Source organism: Leishmania infantum, chromosome 19 (assembly GCF_000002875.2).
Source record: "Leishmania infantum JPCM5 genome chromosome 19".
NCBI classification, from domain to species: domain Eukaryota; phylum Euglenozoa; class Kinetoplastea; order Trypanosomatida; family Trypanosomatidae; genus Leishmania; species Leishmania infantum.
This window is the reverse complement of record NC_009403.2, coordinates 293,011-309,131: the sequence shown is the minus strand read 5'-3', so window position 1 is coordinate 309,131 and position 16,121 is coordinate 293,011. Positions and strand designations below refer to the sequence as shown.

The window sequence follows — 16,121 nt, the reverse complement described above, 5'->3', positions numbered from 1 at the left end:
GTTGCTTTTTGATGCTTGGGGCTTCCTGCCAGGAACCGGTCAATTTGCGAAAAAAATGGGAACATGGGAAGCGGAAGCAGTCGAATGAAGAAGGGGCGGCCGTGGCGGCGGTGATGGTAGTTGCAGCCCCGTTCGTAAAACGGAGAGAGGGAAAGCTAGAAAAACAAGATGACAGACACACACACACACACACACACACACACACACAGCGAGCATCCGAGAAATGTGAGCCAAATAAGGTCCCCGGCAGCAGCAGCAGCAGCGCAGCAACGGCACGGACGCTTTTTCGCTTCTGTACCGTTGTCTTGCGGTCGCCCACGCCGTTGCGTGAAAAGAAGGTGGTGCGAATAAGGAGAGAATGGCGATGAGGCTGCATCGTACAAGGCAGAGAGAGAGGGCACGGGAAAAGGGATGACCACAGGAAGAGAAAGGGGGAGGAGGGCGACAAGAGCACCAACAGAGTGGAAGGTCAAACATGACGAAAAAAAAACAACAACAGGCGAAATTCAGAGCACATATGCATCAAGAAGTCACGCTCACCTGCACCCGCGTTGTAAAACCTGGAGGGAAAAAAGAAATGGATGGGAGGCAGTGCTGCTCCCTACGCACTGCATGAGGGCACACCCAGATGGAGAACACGTACTCGCACACCACTGCACATCACAGCACGAGAAAGCGGCGCCCTTCAAAGAGAAGGCCCCTTTCTTCCTTTTTGTTTGGCGCTTTCCTGTTGCTGCTAGAACGTGTATGCCCCGATCCCGCCCACGAACACATGCCAGCAACACAGACGCAGATGCAGCCGCTGCTCACCCGCCTCCGCTGCACCGCCCCCCCCAGGTCTGCGTCCCGGTCCTTACTCGAGGGCGGAAGCAGTGGCGTCTACCGTGCGGGTAATAGGGGGTGGGGGGAGGGGGGCTGGCCCACCTGCATGCCGGATGACCTCAAGCAGGACGTTGGCCAGCTGCAGGCCAGGGCCCGCTGAGACCCTCTACACCCGACCTGTGTGTGTGTGTGTGTGTCGTGTTGCGCAATCTCCGTCGCCTCAAGCCGCGGCATTCCACAAGATCGTGCAGTGACTCTCCACACTCCAGTCTGGAAGACTCGATGGCGCGAGTTCAGAGTGCTCTCGTCGTGCTTCCCGCATCGGCGCCGCGTCAGCCCGCACGGTCGGAGGTGGGAGATGCCGCACATGTTTCGCACGCGTGCCCTGCATGGGGCAGTTGATTCGTCTGGATCCTCTAACGCATTCTCCGCGCCTCACCGTTGCTCTGCGGACCTCCGCGTGCCGCCCTGCGTGGATGCGGCACACCACGCCAGCGGTGGCTGGAAGCGCGTGCACACAGCGCTCGCACTTGTGGGTCCTCGGGCCTGCTTCAGGACAGCGTTGCTGTCTGGGGTGGGGTGGGGAGCTCGCTCTTTTCATTTGCCATTTCTGGCGATGTCGTGGGGGAGTGCTTGTGTGGGTGCCTTGCCCACACGTGCCACGACATTTGGGACGCTGCCACGAGTTCACGGCAGCAGAGTCACTCTGCATTCCCCTGAACCCGCACGCCTCTGGCAGGCATGGGTGTGCCAAGCCGAAGGGGGTCATGGCTAAACATGCGCCTGCGCACCGCGAGCTAACAGCTTGTCTTTCTGAAAGGGCGCAGGGGGGGGGAGGCAGCCATAGACACCTGACGGGGGAAGCCCCCCCCCCTGCAGCGAGAACTGAGGTGTGCGTAATCAGGTCCATGCGTGAAAGGAGAGGTGCTGTGAGGCTCAAGCAGCTCGGGAATCTCGCGTAGCATACCAGGCACAGCTCCGGGTCAGACGCCCTCATGGGAAAGACTGGCGGGCGGTGGAGGCTCTGGTAGGAGTCGGGGTGGGGAGGGGGCAGGGGATGCCACAATGCTAGCGATGCGGTGGACAGCGCACCATCTGCACTAAATCTTGTCCCTGACGTGTCACCCGCCGGCTCACGGAAGCCACGAAACGAGAAAGAAAAGGGCGATACGCAGAAGCAAAGAAAACAACAACAGCACCGACGTGCGAGGCGGACGACAATACACGGCCGGTCACCGCCACCAGAGAGAGAGAGACAATGACGAACAAGAGAAAAGCGACGTGGAGGGTAAAGGGGAAACGAAATAAAAAAGAATTGCGATGTGTGGGTGGGGTGGGGTGGGGGGTCGGCGAGTGCAACGAGGTGCAAGCGGAGGTCGAGAAAAGGGAGACACATACAGGAGAGGGGGAGGGAGGGGGCGAGGCTGGTATTTTGGGTGTGGGGGGCGGGACGGCTAACCGACGCAGTCCGAAAAGACACTAGCAGGGGCATCCCACTCACCGGAGAGAGACGTGGCAAAAGCAAACAAAAAAAAAGGAAAAGAGCGAACGAAGGCGAAGAGAGGGGTGTGGCGTCGATGGGACGGCGGAGGGGCAGGCAAGACCGTCGCAAGAAGCCGAAAACCTACAAGACGGATAATGAGCCGATGGGTCAATTGGGTCATGGGGAGGGGAGGTCTTCTGGTCGCAGCGAGGTGTCACTGCTACCATCGCCCACCCTGGCACGGCCGATCCGGTCCTTGATGTCCTGCTCGAACCGCTTCAGGCTACGGTTCTGCTCATCATACGCGCGGCGTGCCTTGGAGATAATCTGGCGAATGCGTGCCTCCTGCAGCCGCTCCTTCTCGTCCAGCTCCTTCAGCTTTTCATCAAAGTTGACGCGCTCCATGAAGGCCAGGCCTCGGATGTTTTGCCGGAAGTTCATGTAGTCCTTGTCGTACACAAGCGCGCGCATCTTGTGCAGATCCGCCTCCAGCGCCGATGACTTGTTTTCCCAGCCAGAGAGAACAGCGTTGCTCACGTTCAGGAGCTGCTCCTGCTGCAACATCAACTCGCGGATCTGACCCTGGTACTCCTTTTCCATATTGTTCTTCTCGTCGTTCAGCTTCTCTATCGTTCGCTTCGCGTCATCGGCCTCGTTGCGCAGCAGTCTCATCTGGCGGTCTTTCTCCATAAGGTCCGACTCGCGGCGCAGCCGCTCGTTCTCCAGCTGATTATGCAGACGAGCACAGTCGCTATCCTTGCTGCGCTTCAGGAGATTCAGCTCGTCCCTCAGGCGCTCCATCTCGCGCTCGTGCATCTCCTGAAGCTGGCGCACCGCGTCTCCGGACTTGTGGCGGTCCCCGATGTCACCCTCCACTCGGGCGCGCAGCCGCTCGATCTCCTGCTGATACTCGTTGCGCATTCGCTCCTGCGCGAGCTGCACTCGCTGCCGCAACTCCTCCTTCTCCTTATCGTTGCGCTTGCGCTCCATTTCATTGATCTCGTGGCTGCGTTGCAGGCGCCCCTCCAGCTGCGCGACGGCGTCACGGTGGCGGTCAAGAAGTTGCTGCTGCTGCACTGCGCCCTCGTCCAGGGCTTCCTTCAGCCGCTCACAGAATCGCTCCGCCTGCGTCGCCAGTTCCTCCTCGTGGAGCCGCTTCGTGTCGCGCAAGTCGTCCTCGCGCTCACTTAGCATCTTCTGCAGAATGGCAGCCGCCTCGCTGTTGGCGGTGAGAATGCCGTTGCAGGCGCACAGGAGCAGCGTTTCCTTGCCCTTGACAAGCTCCATAACCGTGTCTATATTCTCAAAGTGAGACCTCAAACGGCGGTGCAGGGAGACCTCGGTGGTGAGGGCAAGCAGTTGCGCATCCTGCCTCTGTAGCTTTTCCTTCATCGCCTTCAGGGACTCCGGCTCGATCGTCACACCGCGGTGCTCCAGCTCAGCCCTCAATTCGGCAATGGTTATCTGCGCCTTGTCGAGCTGCTTGCGCATATTCTCCTCCGCTTTCGTCCTCTGCTGATCCTCCTTGGCGCGGGTCGCCGGGTCCAGATATCCCTCAGCGACGGTCGGGTCCACAATACCGGCAAACTCCAGCTGCGCCCGCAGACCTGCTATGATGCGTTCCTGATCAGCACACTTCTTCTCCAATTGGTGCAATCTCCTCTCCAGTCCTTGCACGTACTCGTTCGTGTAGTTGCTGCCACCCGCCTCCTTTAGGCGCTGCTCCAGGTCCACCACCTGCTCGCGCAGCTCGCGGATAAGCACCACCTGCGGGTCCTCGTTCTTCTTTACCCAGTTGATGATGTTCTTTGCGCGTGACGCATATCGGATTGTCTGCCGCATCTCCTCGTAGTTGATAGAGTGTGGCGAGACGGTGGCAATCATCGAGGTCTGGCTGTTGCCGCCGATCGAGTCGCTCAGCACCCATGTCAGGTTCGAATCGCGGTACGGAATGCTGAAGCCCCCTCCCTTGTTCTGCGAGAGGTCCGCCAGACGGTCGATCACGCGCCCCAGCACCGTCAGCGACTGGTTGATCTTCACACCGTCGTGGAACTCATTGCCCTCGGCTCCGGCCGCACCAGTGCGCTCCGACCCAGCAAGGTCCACCAGGTTCAGCTTGCTGCGCATCTGGAACGCGTTGTCGGAGTCGTCCATCGACAGCTGCACAATGTTGAAGGTGAGGATGGCGTGGCTGCGGCTGCTGCGGTCGTTGAACTTGGTCGCAGCCGTGTGGCGCTCCTGCATGCCCTTGCGAATCACGCGGGCGACGTCTTCCTCCTTGGACACCATCTTCCACGTCAGGCCTTCGATAAATGGACCGGAGTTGGGCGAGTTACGTATCCTCAGGTCCGTGTTGCGCTGCGGCCGGATGAGATCGAACACCTTCTCGTTGTAGATCTCGTAGTAAGACACCTCCACGCGGTACGTGAAGTCGGAGTCCTTGGCGCGCTTCGCACGGAGACCATCGAACAGGTCCGTGCACGCGCGCGGGATGATGCCTTGCAGCTCGTTCGGATCCAGCCCCGTCTTGTCCACCACGTCGTCGCCGTCATCGCTCTCAAACGGCTCCACAGCGCTGTCAAGAGGAGTGCTGTTCTCCATGCTGCTGGCCCCGCAGGGGACGGACCCTTTGCGAGCGCGGATGTCGCTCGTGCTCGGCGCGTAGCCGAGCATCGTGAAGGTCTTGCCGCTGCCCGTCTGCCCGTAGGCGAACACGCACCCGTTGTATCCGTCGAGGGTGTTGCCCACGATGGGCTTGCCGACGTGCATGTACACTTGGTCCTGCCCCGCGTACGGAGGGTGGCTCACATTGGCGTCAACCATCACTGGCGCGGAGCCGGCGCCGTCGTAGGCCGCGGCCTCGCCAACGGTTTCCATTCCTTCGGGCTCCAGCCCTGCGCCGGTGCCGCGTCGGACGGAATTCACCACCGGCTGCCCCGTTACCAGCGACTGCGCGCGAGAGCGGCGAGCGGAGTTCATGCCACCGTTGAGGAAGGTGTCGACGCCGTTGCGTATGTCCGACTGATCGCTCTCCGTGCCGTCCTTAGCGTTCTCAAAGACGGACCAGAAGCAGCGGTTGAAGATGTGGGTGGACAGTGGGCGAAAAGCGCGCGCCGGCTCGAGGATTGTGATAACGCTCGGGTTCTCGGCGTCGATGCGCACGGTGCTGTGCGGCGCCACCTTTTGTGCGATTTCACGCTCACTGAAGGGGCGGACACGGATGTACACCTTCATGGCGTTTGCCTTCGTGGCTGCAGGGGACTCATAAAACTCACTGCGCATCTGGCGGGCACTGATCGACGCCTCGCTGCGGTAGCGCGTTGGCGTGGCACTAATCGAATCACTCCGTTGGCTGCGGGGGACCGAGACCAGGATGGGGCGGGCACTGCGCGCCGACGAGCTCGTGCGGCGGCCCGACAGCGGCTCAGCGAAGCTGGCGCGCCGCGACGTGCTACGAGCAGAAGTGGGCGCAAGCATTTTTTTCTTCGCGAAAAGGAAGGAAGGGGGTCTAAGGCTACGCTCTATAGATGTGACTTCCTTGGGGACTGTGGTGATGGATGTATATGTGGGTAGCGGCTCTGATAGCCTCGATGTTCTAGCTAAAAGCAAGTGGAAACGAAGCCTGATTTCACGGAGAGGCGAACGTGACCACACGCATACACACACATGCACATATGCGCGTGCACGTATGTGTGCCCTTATGGTGACAGCCGGGGGGGAGCAACGGAAAAGTGAAAGAGGCCGACGACAGCGATCAGGCGTTCTGTGCGCAGAGGGGTTCGTTGGTGGACACGTGGGTGTCTCTTTGGTCAAAAACAGAAAAGGCGTGCCCACAAGGGACGGCACACCCGACGTTCTACGAGAAAGATCGGTAGTGTGAGACGGCGAGGAGGGGGTGGGAGAGGGAGAGAGGCCGCCGCGTGCGACGCTGGACACGAATGAAATCTCAAAAAAAAAAGGCCCGACGGCGAAAAGAGTGGAAACCGCGGCGGGATCAAAGAACAAGAAGAGAGACACGCAGAGCACCGAGGAGGTGATCTGCTTCTACCGCGGCTGACTGATACCTGATGAGGTAAGGATAGATATAGATAGCTATTATACGGCTGTGTGTATGTAGGTATGCTTATATGTGAAGAGAGAGAGAGGGAGAGACAGAGAGACGCTCACACAGCGCGTGCGCACGACAACAAACCACGAAGAAAGAAAAAAACGGTGACAAGGGCCACACCAAAAAGTCATAGAGGTGTTTGAAAGGAAGGAAACGAAAGTCCACAATGGAGACGCCAGCAGCGAGTGATCCGTCACGACACGAGCAAGCGAATACAACAACGCCAAAAAAAAAGATGGTGGAGGGGGAGGAGGTCACTAGTCCACTGAAAGCCGCTACAGAGGAAGCCGTCCCAGACACAGCCCCGCACTAAGAGTCCTTTAGTGACAGAGAAGCACACCCAGAACACCCACACCGACACAGAGGAAGAGAGAGGGAGGCCGAGTACGTGTGGCCACACGTACAGAAACGCAAACGAAAAAGAACCGCAGGGCAGGAATTTGATCAAGCGCGTGTGTCTGTATGCCTGTGTATGCTGCAGCTCCTCGCGTGTATCCTTCTATGAACCGGACACCTTCTAAACAGCTGTTTTTCAAAACGTTCCCTTTCCGTTCTTGCTGGACGATGCGCTCCGTTTTCGTTGCTGTACAGTTGCGCGCGCGCGGGTGTACGCGTTTACGCGTGTGTGTGTACGTGAAGTCACCGCCACGGTGATGGGCCGTAGAGACAAGGATAGAGAGGAAGAACAATACATACAAAAAAATCGGAGGCGTTGGTGAGGTCAGCCAGGAGGGGCGAGGTGGGGGTGTGAAGGCAACCGGAAGAGTGGATGGAACAGATCAGGCATTTGCCCGTGGGTGATGTCATCTTTGCCTGAAGGCAAGGAAGGGGAGGGGGAGGGAGAGCATGAGACGCCCGTGATGCTGAAGGTGGTATAAACCACCTTCTGTGAGACGCCTTGTGTTCTACATTCGTGCTCCGTCGGTGACTGGTGGAACACCCACAGACACCTTGGCGTCGTTGGCGCAAAAACAACGAGGAATGCGGTCACGAGCTCTCCAAGGGGAGAGGCTGCCCCGGCAGAAATGAGTGAGAAGCCCGCATACACACGCGTACGCGATGAAGGCGAATTCCCTTGATCGCCTTCCTTATAGAGAGAGACAGGGCCGCGGATGACTGCGGTTTGTGTGTGGGGGGGGGATGCGCCTTGTCGGACTTTTCTGTTCTGTGGCGGTTGGCCATGGCAGATGTTACAATAGAGCGTGCGATGTCGGCCGCGTACGCATGCACGAACGGCAGCGAGGAGGAGGAGGAGGGGGCGGAGGTGGGGTCCTCCGCCTCAAGAAATGGGTATGGACTTCAGCGATATTGATGTGATTGCCGCCCACCCAACAAAAGAGAGAGAAGGGGGAGGAGTGGGGTATCGAGAAACCAAAAAGAACACACGGACACACAAGCGGAGGACGATGGACACACGGACGCACACATCACTGCCAAGGCACAGAAGCGGAAAACCGACGTTTTTGCTCTTCTTCGTTCCAAGTTCCCCATTCTCCGCCGCACAAGACGAGGCCAGCTCTACTGTAGGCCTGTCACGGGCCCTATCGCACGCTGCCAAGCAGCGCTAGACACACGCGTCACGGCAATGCACCGACTCAGTGACCTGAGCGCGGCCGCTGTCTCCAACTCCGCCCGCCCCCGCCTCGCAGGCTGCACACCGGTGGGCAGTGAGAGTCGGGTGGGCGGGTGGGATACGTTCGAGTTGCGCTGGCACGTTGCCGGGCATGTGGATGGCGCAAACGTGCTCGCTGTCGCAGGTCGCACCAAGGCAGCCCCATGCACACCACGGCCGCCGACGTCGGCAGCGAGGAGTCGCGCTGACCCCGCTGCGTCGTAGGCACTTGACGCTACCATCACCAGAAGTTCCTCGGCATTGGCAGGGATGAGGAGGAAGCAGGTGTGAGAGAGTGTGTGTGTGTGGGTACTGGGCCGTGGATACCCCCTCCTCCCCACGCACTGAGGTGCGCTCCCTATGGCATTAGGACAACAACAACAAAAAGGACGTAAGGAGGAACAAAAAAAAAACAAAAAAATCGACGTTTCTGACGTAGCGTAAAAGCGGGAGGAGGTGAACGGGTGGAGGGGAGGGATTGGGCGGATGTGGGTGTGTACGTGTGTGAGAATGCGTGCCTAAAGCCAAAGCCCAAGGGAAGGGGAACGAAAAGACAAGAAACGCGGGTAAAGACCAAAGGAAGGGATGGACAAGGGAGATGGGCGAAGCGAAAACGCCAGCCAGCGGGTGGTGGTGGTGGAGGTGGTGGGGAGGTAAAGTGAACCTAACAGCGGAGGATGAGATGCGCACAGCAGCAGAAGAAAAACGTCGACGAAAAAACAACAACAACCAAACCAACAACAAGGGAAAATGGCAGCCCAGGCCGTGTATCCACCCCTCCCCTCCCCCACACACTCACACATACATACATGCATACGTGCCACGAAAGCGCGAAGGAAGAAGGAAAAGTCAAGAATCTAACCCGACAACCATGAAAAGGTACAATAACGTATAGAGTGTCCCGACAGCCGGTATAACAGCAGCGATACTTAAACGGAACGAGAGCATCCCTCTCCCCCTCCTCCCCCACCCCACCACCTCCAGAAACAAGGAAAGCGTCAACCCGACATGTATAAAGAGATACGAAGCGCGTGTATGTGCACGCATGCGGCACACGAAAGAAAACACGAATCGAAATCACCCGACGCGAGGGAGACGGAGGGAGTAAGAGCGGGATTACTTCAAAAAAACCAACGAAAGGAAAATACAAATAAAAGGTGATCGTGAGAGGCCAGACAAGAGACGGCTAGAAAAGTGCGGGTGATGACGGAGTGTTGTGTGTTGGTGGGACGGTGGGAGGGAGGGAAGGGGAGGGGGGGGGAACAAAGGAAAACGGTAAGCGCAGTTTGTGTGTCAGAGCAACACATAAGAGGACACGCTCGGCCCTGCTTCTCTCTTGTTGTGTATGTACGCGTGTCGGTGTGTCTTGCGCGTTTGTGCGCTCTTTCCTGACGTTGTCGTTGTTCGGAAAACAAAAAAAAACGGAGAAGTGTAAATAAAGCATCGAGGCAGTGAGACGGGTGTGCGCCCAAACAACACACCCAAGAAAGGCGAGGGAGAGGCACGAGATGGACAACAGACACGCAGGCACAAGAGAAGCCATAACAACCAAGCAGAAGAGAGCGAGAAGACACACGGAAGAGGCGGTGAAGAAGGAGAGAGGCGCCAATGTACACCGACAAGACACAATCACGTAAGTAAGAGCAAAATTACAAGAGGAGGGAGAGAAACACAGACACACGCACAGCCTGGCGAAACAGCGCGCGCCGTAAGGGCATATACACAACGGCCCACACAAACATGCCACCAACGGACGTCCGCATCAAACAAGGGGAGAGCCCAGTAGCGCACCCCCTGCCCTTATAGTTAGCACCGTAACGAGCATCGCGCTTGCGGGCTCCGCTCTCCCATCTCCTTCGAGTGAACCGAAAAAAAAAGAGCGCGGAGAGAGAGAGAGAGACAGCGGTGAGGTGAGCGCGAGGAGGAGGGGAGGCGGAAGTTTCAAAGCATGAACGGCGTAAGAGACACAACAATAATCGAGCGGCGGAGGCACGCACACACACACGCACGCACGCGCGGCGGCCGACAGGCGACGGAGGAGGCAGAGAAAAAAAAAGAGCAAGAGGACGCTAAAGAACACAGCAACCACGCAAGCAAAGGGCGTCGTAGAGGAGGGCGGGAGGGAGTGGGGGGGGGGGCGGCGGCGGCAGCAGCAGAAGCGGGGTCATCCCTGGCTATTATTATTTTTTCGTGTTGCTTCCTTTAAAGGATTTTGGTACCTTTTATTCATTTCCGGTGCCAAAGCCGACAACAGCACAACACAAATCGGAGAGCGGCCCATTACATGCACATGCGCACATACGCCCACCATCCGTCACTCTCTGCCGCCTCCACATATCGCAAGGGGTGGGGGTGGGGGTGCGTGCGTGCAAATTGAAAAGTAGAGTGCACGGCAATGGGCAAAGACGGAAAATAAAATCGCGTCAACCGCGTTCTCTCCTTGCACACGCAAGCGCACAGACACTTCTCAGCCGCCGGCTTCCCGTCTCCTCTTGCAACTCCTTCGTCTTTTTGTTTCTGCGTCCCTTTGCGTCTACGGAGCGAGAGGGGCCAACTCGAACACGAGCACGCGGCGTTTCTCCTGACTCCCGCCTCTCGATGCCCCGGCGCTCGCAGCCAGCACACCGACAGAGATGTGTCAAGAACAGGGACGCGAAAGGAGAGACATAGAGGGAGGAGGAGAGGCGTCAAACACGAAATGCGGGGGGGGGCTGTCGTTCATCGCGCATATCTCACGCTGCTGCTGTCCTGAGAGCGGGCTACACAGGCATCCACGCGTGAGGGGATGGGCGAGTCGAAGAATCCAGAGTGAGAAAACAGTGCGGAAGCGTCAGAAAGAAGACACACACACACACAGGCACCTCACCTCCCCCTCTCAGCCTCTCGCTCACTGACGCCTTCTCCGAGAGGGACGAAACACACAGCGACGACTCGTCGGAGAGACGGGGGTGGGGGTGACAGCGGAGCAAAGTGCGGCGCGAGGAGCAGCGCCACACCAGCGAAGCACCTGACGCGTGCCCGCCGCCTGTGTAAAGGTGGTTCGGGTGAGGCCAAGATTCCGTAGGGAGAAGAAACAAATAAAATCAGCTAAGGCGCGGAGGACAAGGCAGGACCTGTGACCAAAAATCCGAAACAGAAGAAGAGCAGAGGTACGAGAAGCAGTGGCAACTCACTAGGGTGAACCCGACGGAGGAGGGAGAGGAGAAGACGAAACAAAAAAAAAGCGGAGGCAGTTCCGTGAGGTGGGCGTGTCGGCGATCCCACCCCCCTCCTCTCCATCCCTGGACTTACGCTCTCTACTAGAACAGCTCGGAGCAACGCGGAAGGCGGAGTGCCAAAGGACTACAGGAAAAAGAAGAGACCGCAGACGGCCAAGCAGGCAACTCAGATACACTTAACCGCGGGACGGATACAGAAACGCAAAAGCAGCTCTTGTGTCACAGCGTCGCGAGTGTCGTCCCACACTCGCCTACACCAGTCGAACGCCTCTCCCTCTACGCCGCCGCATTGCCGTTTTTAGCGGGGGTGTTGCCGTCATGCGACTTCTCGTCCACCTCGCCGCCGGACTGGAAGCCACGACTGCGCGAGAGCTGCTCGTACACGTGCTGCTGCATCTGCTGCAGGTTCGCCTGTTGGTCGCTGCGGGTCTTGCGCATGTTCTCAATGGCGTTACGAATGTCCTCCACTTCGCGGCTGCGTTGCTCGTCGACGGAGCTGGGGTTCCGCATCACCGCTGACGCCCGTCGGCTGGCCGGGTCACGAAATGCACCCTCCTTTACCTTGGCGCGGAAGGCCGCGTAGTCCTTGTCCCTAACAAAGGCGCGCAGGGCCTCGATGTCCTTCGTGAGGCTCGTGGAGTTCTCGTAGTTGCCTACAATAGTGGTCAAGACTGCAATCATGTTCTCCTGCTTCAAAAGCAGGTCCTTGATCTCGGTGTTCAGCTGCCGCTCCTTGGTGCGCATGTCGGTCTGTAACTTCAGGTTGTCGCGGCGCAGCTTCGCCGCCTCCTCTTCCGTCCTACGTGCCTGCGCATCACGCGCGGCGATCTGCTCCTCCTTGCGCGCCAGCTCCGTGTTCATCTGCTTCTTTACCATCTCCAACTCCGCCTCGCGGCGCTTACGCTCCCGCTCCATGTCCTGCCCGATGCTCTTCATTTCCGACTCGTGCCGCTCTTGAAGCTCCTGCAGGGCGTCACCCTGACGCTGGCGATCACCGGTTGTCGAAGCGAGCGACTCCCGCAGTCGCTTCAGGTCACTCTGGTACTCGGCACGCAGAGCCGCCAGCTTCTCTTCGTAGCCAAGCTTCATATTATCGCGCTCTTGCACCCAGCGGCGCTTCTCCTGCTCGAAGGTCTCTCTGGTGGCCTGCATGCGCGACTCAGAGCTGTTCGACACCTCCTTCTGCCGCTTCAGCCGCTCCTCGTCTCTGGCTGCGTACTCCTTCTTCAGTTTATCAATCGACTCGCGGTACTGCGTCGTCAGCGCAGAGACCTCGGCAAGGTGTTCGCGCTGAATCTTAGCCGTCTCACGCAGTTGCGCGCTCTCGCCACGGCTCAGAGCGTCCATCACGTAGGCGTCCTTGTCCATCATCAGATTCTGGCACTGACGCATCAGCAGGTTCATCTTGTCCTCGAAGGTGCCGAAGATGTAGTCGGTGGACCAACGCCACTGATACGTGTTGTAATGGCTCAGATGCGCCTCCCACTCGCGAAAGGAGTTGCGGTAGCGATCACACTTGGCCTGGAGCTTCGCGATAGTGCTCTCCGCATCTCCGTCGAGCTTGCCGCTCTTCGCCTTCTCAGACTCCAGCAATTTCGTCTGCAGCAGCACGATTTCTTTGTTCGCCGATGTCAACTCCGATTGCAGCTGCTCGTTGGTACGGCGGTAAGTCGCGGCGCTCACGCCGCCCTGAACATCACCGCCGCTAGCAGATCCGCCACCCACCCCTGCCGCACTCGCTCCACCCCGTGCGGAGGGCTTCAGCATCAGCGTGGGATCGGCAATGCCGGCACTCTCCAGCTCCGCGCGTAGCTGGCTCACAATGCGCTCCTGATCAGCGCACTGCCACTCAAGCTCCTTTACTCGTTTCTCTAATCCGCGTACGTACTCGTTCGTGTAGTTGCTGCCACCCGCCTCCTTTAGGCGCAACTGCAGGTCCACCACCTGCGCGCGCAGCTCGCGCAGCTCCATAATCGTTGGATCGACGTTGCGGCGAGCCTTATTCAGCACCTGCTGCGCGCGGCAGGCGTACATGATTGTCTGCCGCATCTCCTCGTAGTTGATAGAGTGTGGCGAGACGGTGGCAATCATCGAGGTCTGGCTGTTGCCGCCGATCGAGTCGCTCAGCACCCATGTCAGGTTCGAATCGCGGTACGGAATGCTGAAGCCCCCTCCCTTGTTCTGCGAGAGGTCCGCCAGACGGTCGATCACGCGCCCCAGCACCGTCAGCGACTGGTTGATCTTCACACCGTCGTGGAACTCATTGCCCTCGGCTCCGGCCGCACCAGTGCGCTCCGACCCAGCAAGGTCCACCAGGTTCAGCTTGCTGCGCATCTGGAACGCGTTGTCGGAGTCGTCCATCGACAGCTGCACAATGTTGAAGGTGAGGATGGCGTGGCTGCGGCTGCTGCGGTCGTTGAACTTGGTCGCAGCCGTGTGGCGCTCCTGCATGCCCTTGCGAATCACGCGGGCGACGTCTTCCTCCTTGGACACCATCTTCCACGTCAGGCCTTCGATAAATGGACCGGAGTTGGGCGAGTTACGTATCCTCAGGTCCGTGTTGCGCTGCGGCCGGATGAGATCGAACACCTTCTCGTTGTAGATCTCGTAGTAAGACACCTCCACGCGGTACGTGAAGTCGGAGTCCTTGGCGCGCTTCGCACGGAGACCATCGAACAGGTCCGTGCACGCGCGCGGGATGATGCCTTGCAGCTCGTTCGGATCCAGCCCCGTCTTGTCCACCACGTCGTCGCCGTCATCGCTCTCAAACGGCTCCACAGCGCTGTCAAGAGGAGTGCTGTTCTCCATGCTGCTGGCCCCGCAGGGGACGGACCCTTTGCGAGCGCGGATGTCGCTCGTGCTCGGCGCGTAGCCGAGCATCGTGAAGGTCTTGCCGCTGCCCGTCTGCCCGTAGGCGAACACGCACCCGTTGTATCCGTCGAGGGTGTTGCCCACGATGGGCTTGCCGACGTGCATGTACACTTGGTCCTGCCCCGCGTACGGAGGGTGGCTCACATTGGCGTCAACCATCACTGGCGCGGAGCCGGCGCCGTCGTAGGCCGCAGTGGTGGAGGAGGTTGCGTCACTGTCGACCCCTGTGCGGGTGCCGCGTCGGACGGAATTCACCACCGGCTGCCCCGTTACCAGCGACTGCGCGCGAGAGCGGCGAGCGGAGTTCATGCCGCCCGTCAAGTACGTGTCCACCTTGCTCAGCAGCTCCCCCTCGCCCTTCGCAAAGACGGACCAAAAGCATCGCGTAAACGGGTGCGTGGTGAGCGGACGAAAGCCGCGAGATGGATCGAGGATCGTGAGCTGCGTGGGGTTCTGTGCGTCGATGCGCACGGTGCTGTGCGGCGCCACCTTTTGTGCGATTTCACGCTCACTGAAGGGGCGGACACGGATGTACACCTTCATGGCGTTGGACTGTGTCTGCGTCGTCGGCATCGGGTACTCGGCCATGCTGGTGTTGCAGCCATTTCGAGGACGACGATCGCTCTGCGCAACTGGGGGGCGGTCACGGATCGGTGTGGCGTGCGTGGAGGTTGATGCGGACACAGAGCGAGCTGAAAAAGAGCTTCGGCGCCGAGCGGTTCGCCGCGCCGACGAAATACTAAGCGGCGTGTTGTCGTGTAGCGAGCGGGCGGACATGGATCTGTTCATCTTTTCGGTATTCAGCTTTCAAGGTGTGGCAAGATGGCAACGGCCTGTCCGTGAGCGAGGCGAAGCGACAAAAAGAAAGGCGCTGGGACACACACACACACACAGAGGCACGAACAACAACAGCGGGAAAAGGGGTGGGTGCGTAAGAGAGCAGAGCACAATCGTCAGAGCCGCGGCAAAGCAGACCACTGCCAAGAAGAGGGACGACAACAATAACAGCAAGCGCGACGGTCTGATTGGCAAACGCTGAAGCGCACGAGTACTGAAGCGGCGCTGAAGCCCACTCCCCTCCCTCGAGGGAAAGAAAGGGGCACACACAAGAGGGAAAAGGGTAAAGCGCGTGCGCGTATGTGTGTGTGTGTGTGTCAGCGGGCAGACGGGACTCGAACACACACACACACAGACAGACAGACGGACACGAGAGATACACAAGGAGCAGGGCCGCTCAGAAACGGGCGTGTGCGTGGACGCGTACGTGTGAACAAGTAAAGAGGAGAGGCGCCAAGCAAACAAAAAAAAATGACGGAGAGCCCAAGACAGGCTGAACGTCAGGCACAAGAAAACAAAAGGCGGAGGAGACTGAACAGAGGGGGTGGGGAGAAGGCAGCCGCAAGATCAAGCAATGGAAGCGGCGGCTGACGACGAGAGAAGCTGTCACACGGCGAAGACAATAATCGTGAAATGAGAGGAGAATGGGGTAGAGAGGAAAAAAGGGGGGGCAAAATCGAGAAAACAGAACTATGGTGACACACACACACACACAAACTTAGAGAAGTATCTAGTGTTTCTCTTCTTTCAGACCTCGCTGATGTATGTCGTGCCGTAATCCAACCCGATGGACCCGTGCGCGTCTGGCGATGCGAATGCTGAGCCTTTCCGCCTATTTTCGCCCTCTCAAGTGAGTAACAGTGATGATGATGGTGAGAGGGAGAGAGGTGGCGATGGTAGTGATCAGATAGTTGCGTGTGCTTGAGATGATTGGTTCGGGTTTCTCCTTCTTGAGTTTGTATTGCGTCGTCCTCGTTGGAGGACCGGGGCCGGTTTCAGCGGCGCGTGAGAGGAGAGCGAGGGAAGAGTAGAATGCGGAGGGGCCTCTATCATGGGCTACAGACAGAGAGAGAGGGAAGCCAATGCCGGTGAGCATAGGTGGCTTTCGCACACCCGTCGTCAGTCCGCTTCTTGCCTTACACCACTGAAAAGAGGTGCAGCTGAGAGCGC

The 16,121-nt window shown here is 58.8% G+C and overlaps 2 protein-coding genes across 2 annotated transcripts; both read right to left on the bottom strand.

Moving 5' to 3' along the window:
- Positions 1 to 2,482: 2,482 nt before the first annotated feature.
- Positions 2,483 to 5,782, bottom strand: LINJ_19_0690 (putative kinesin; the record flags this gene model as incomplete). The annotated part of the gene is made up of 1 exon (XM_001464993.2): positions 2,483 to 5,782. One exon carries the CDS (start codon positions 5,780 to 5,782, stop codon positions 2,483 to 2,485), a length of 3,300 nt encoding a protein of 1,099 aa, XP_001465030.2.
- A 5,737-nt stretch (positions 5,783 to 11,519) lies between these two features.
- LINJ_19_0680 (putative kinesin) lies at positions 11,520 to 14,903 on the bottom strand (the record flags this gene model as incomplete). The annotated part of the gene is made up of 1 exon (XM_001465006.2): positions 11,520 to 14,903. The coding sequence occupies one exon, from the start codon at positions 14,901 to 14,903 to the stop codon at positions 11,520 to 11,522; it is 3,384 nt and encodes a 1,127-aa protein (XP_001465043.2).
- Between the last annotated feature and the right edge of the window lie 1,218 nt (positions 14,904 to 16,121).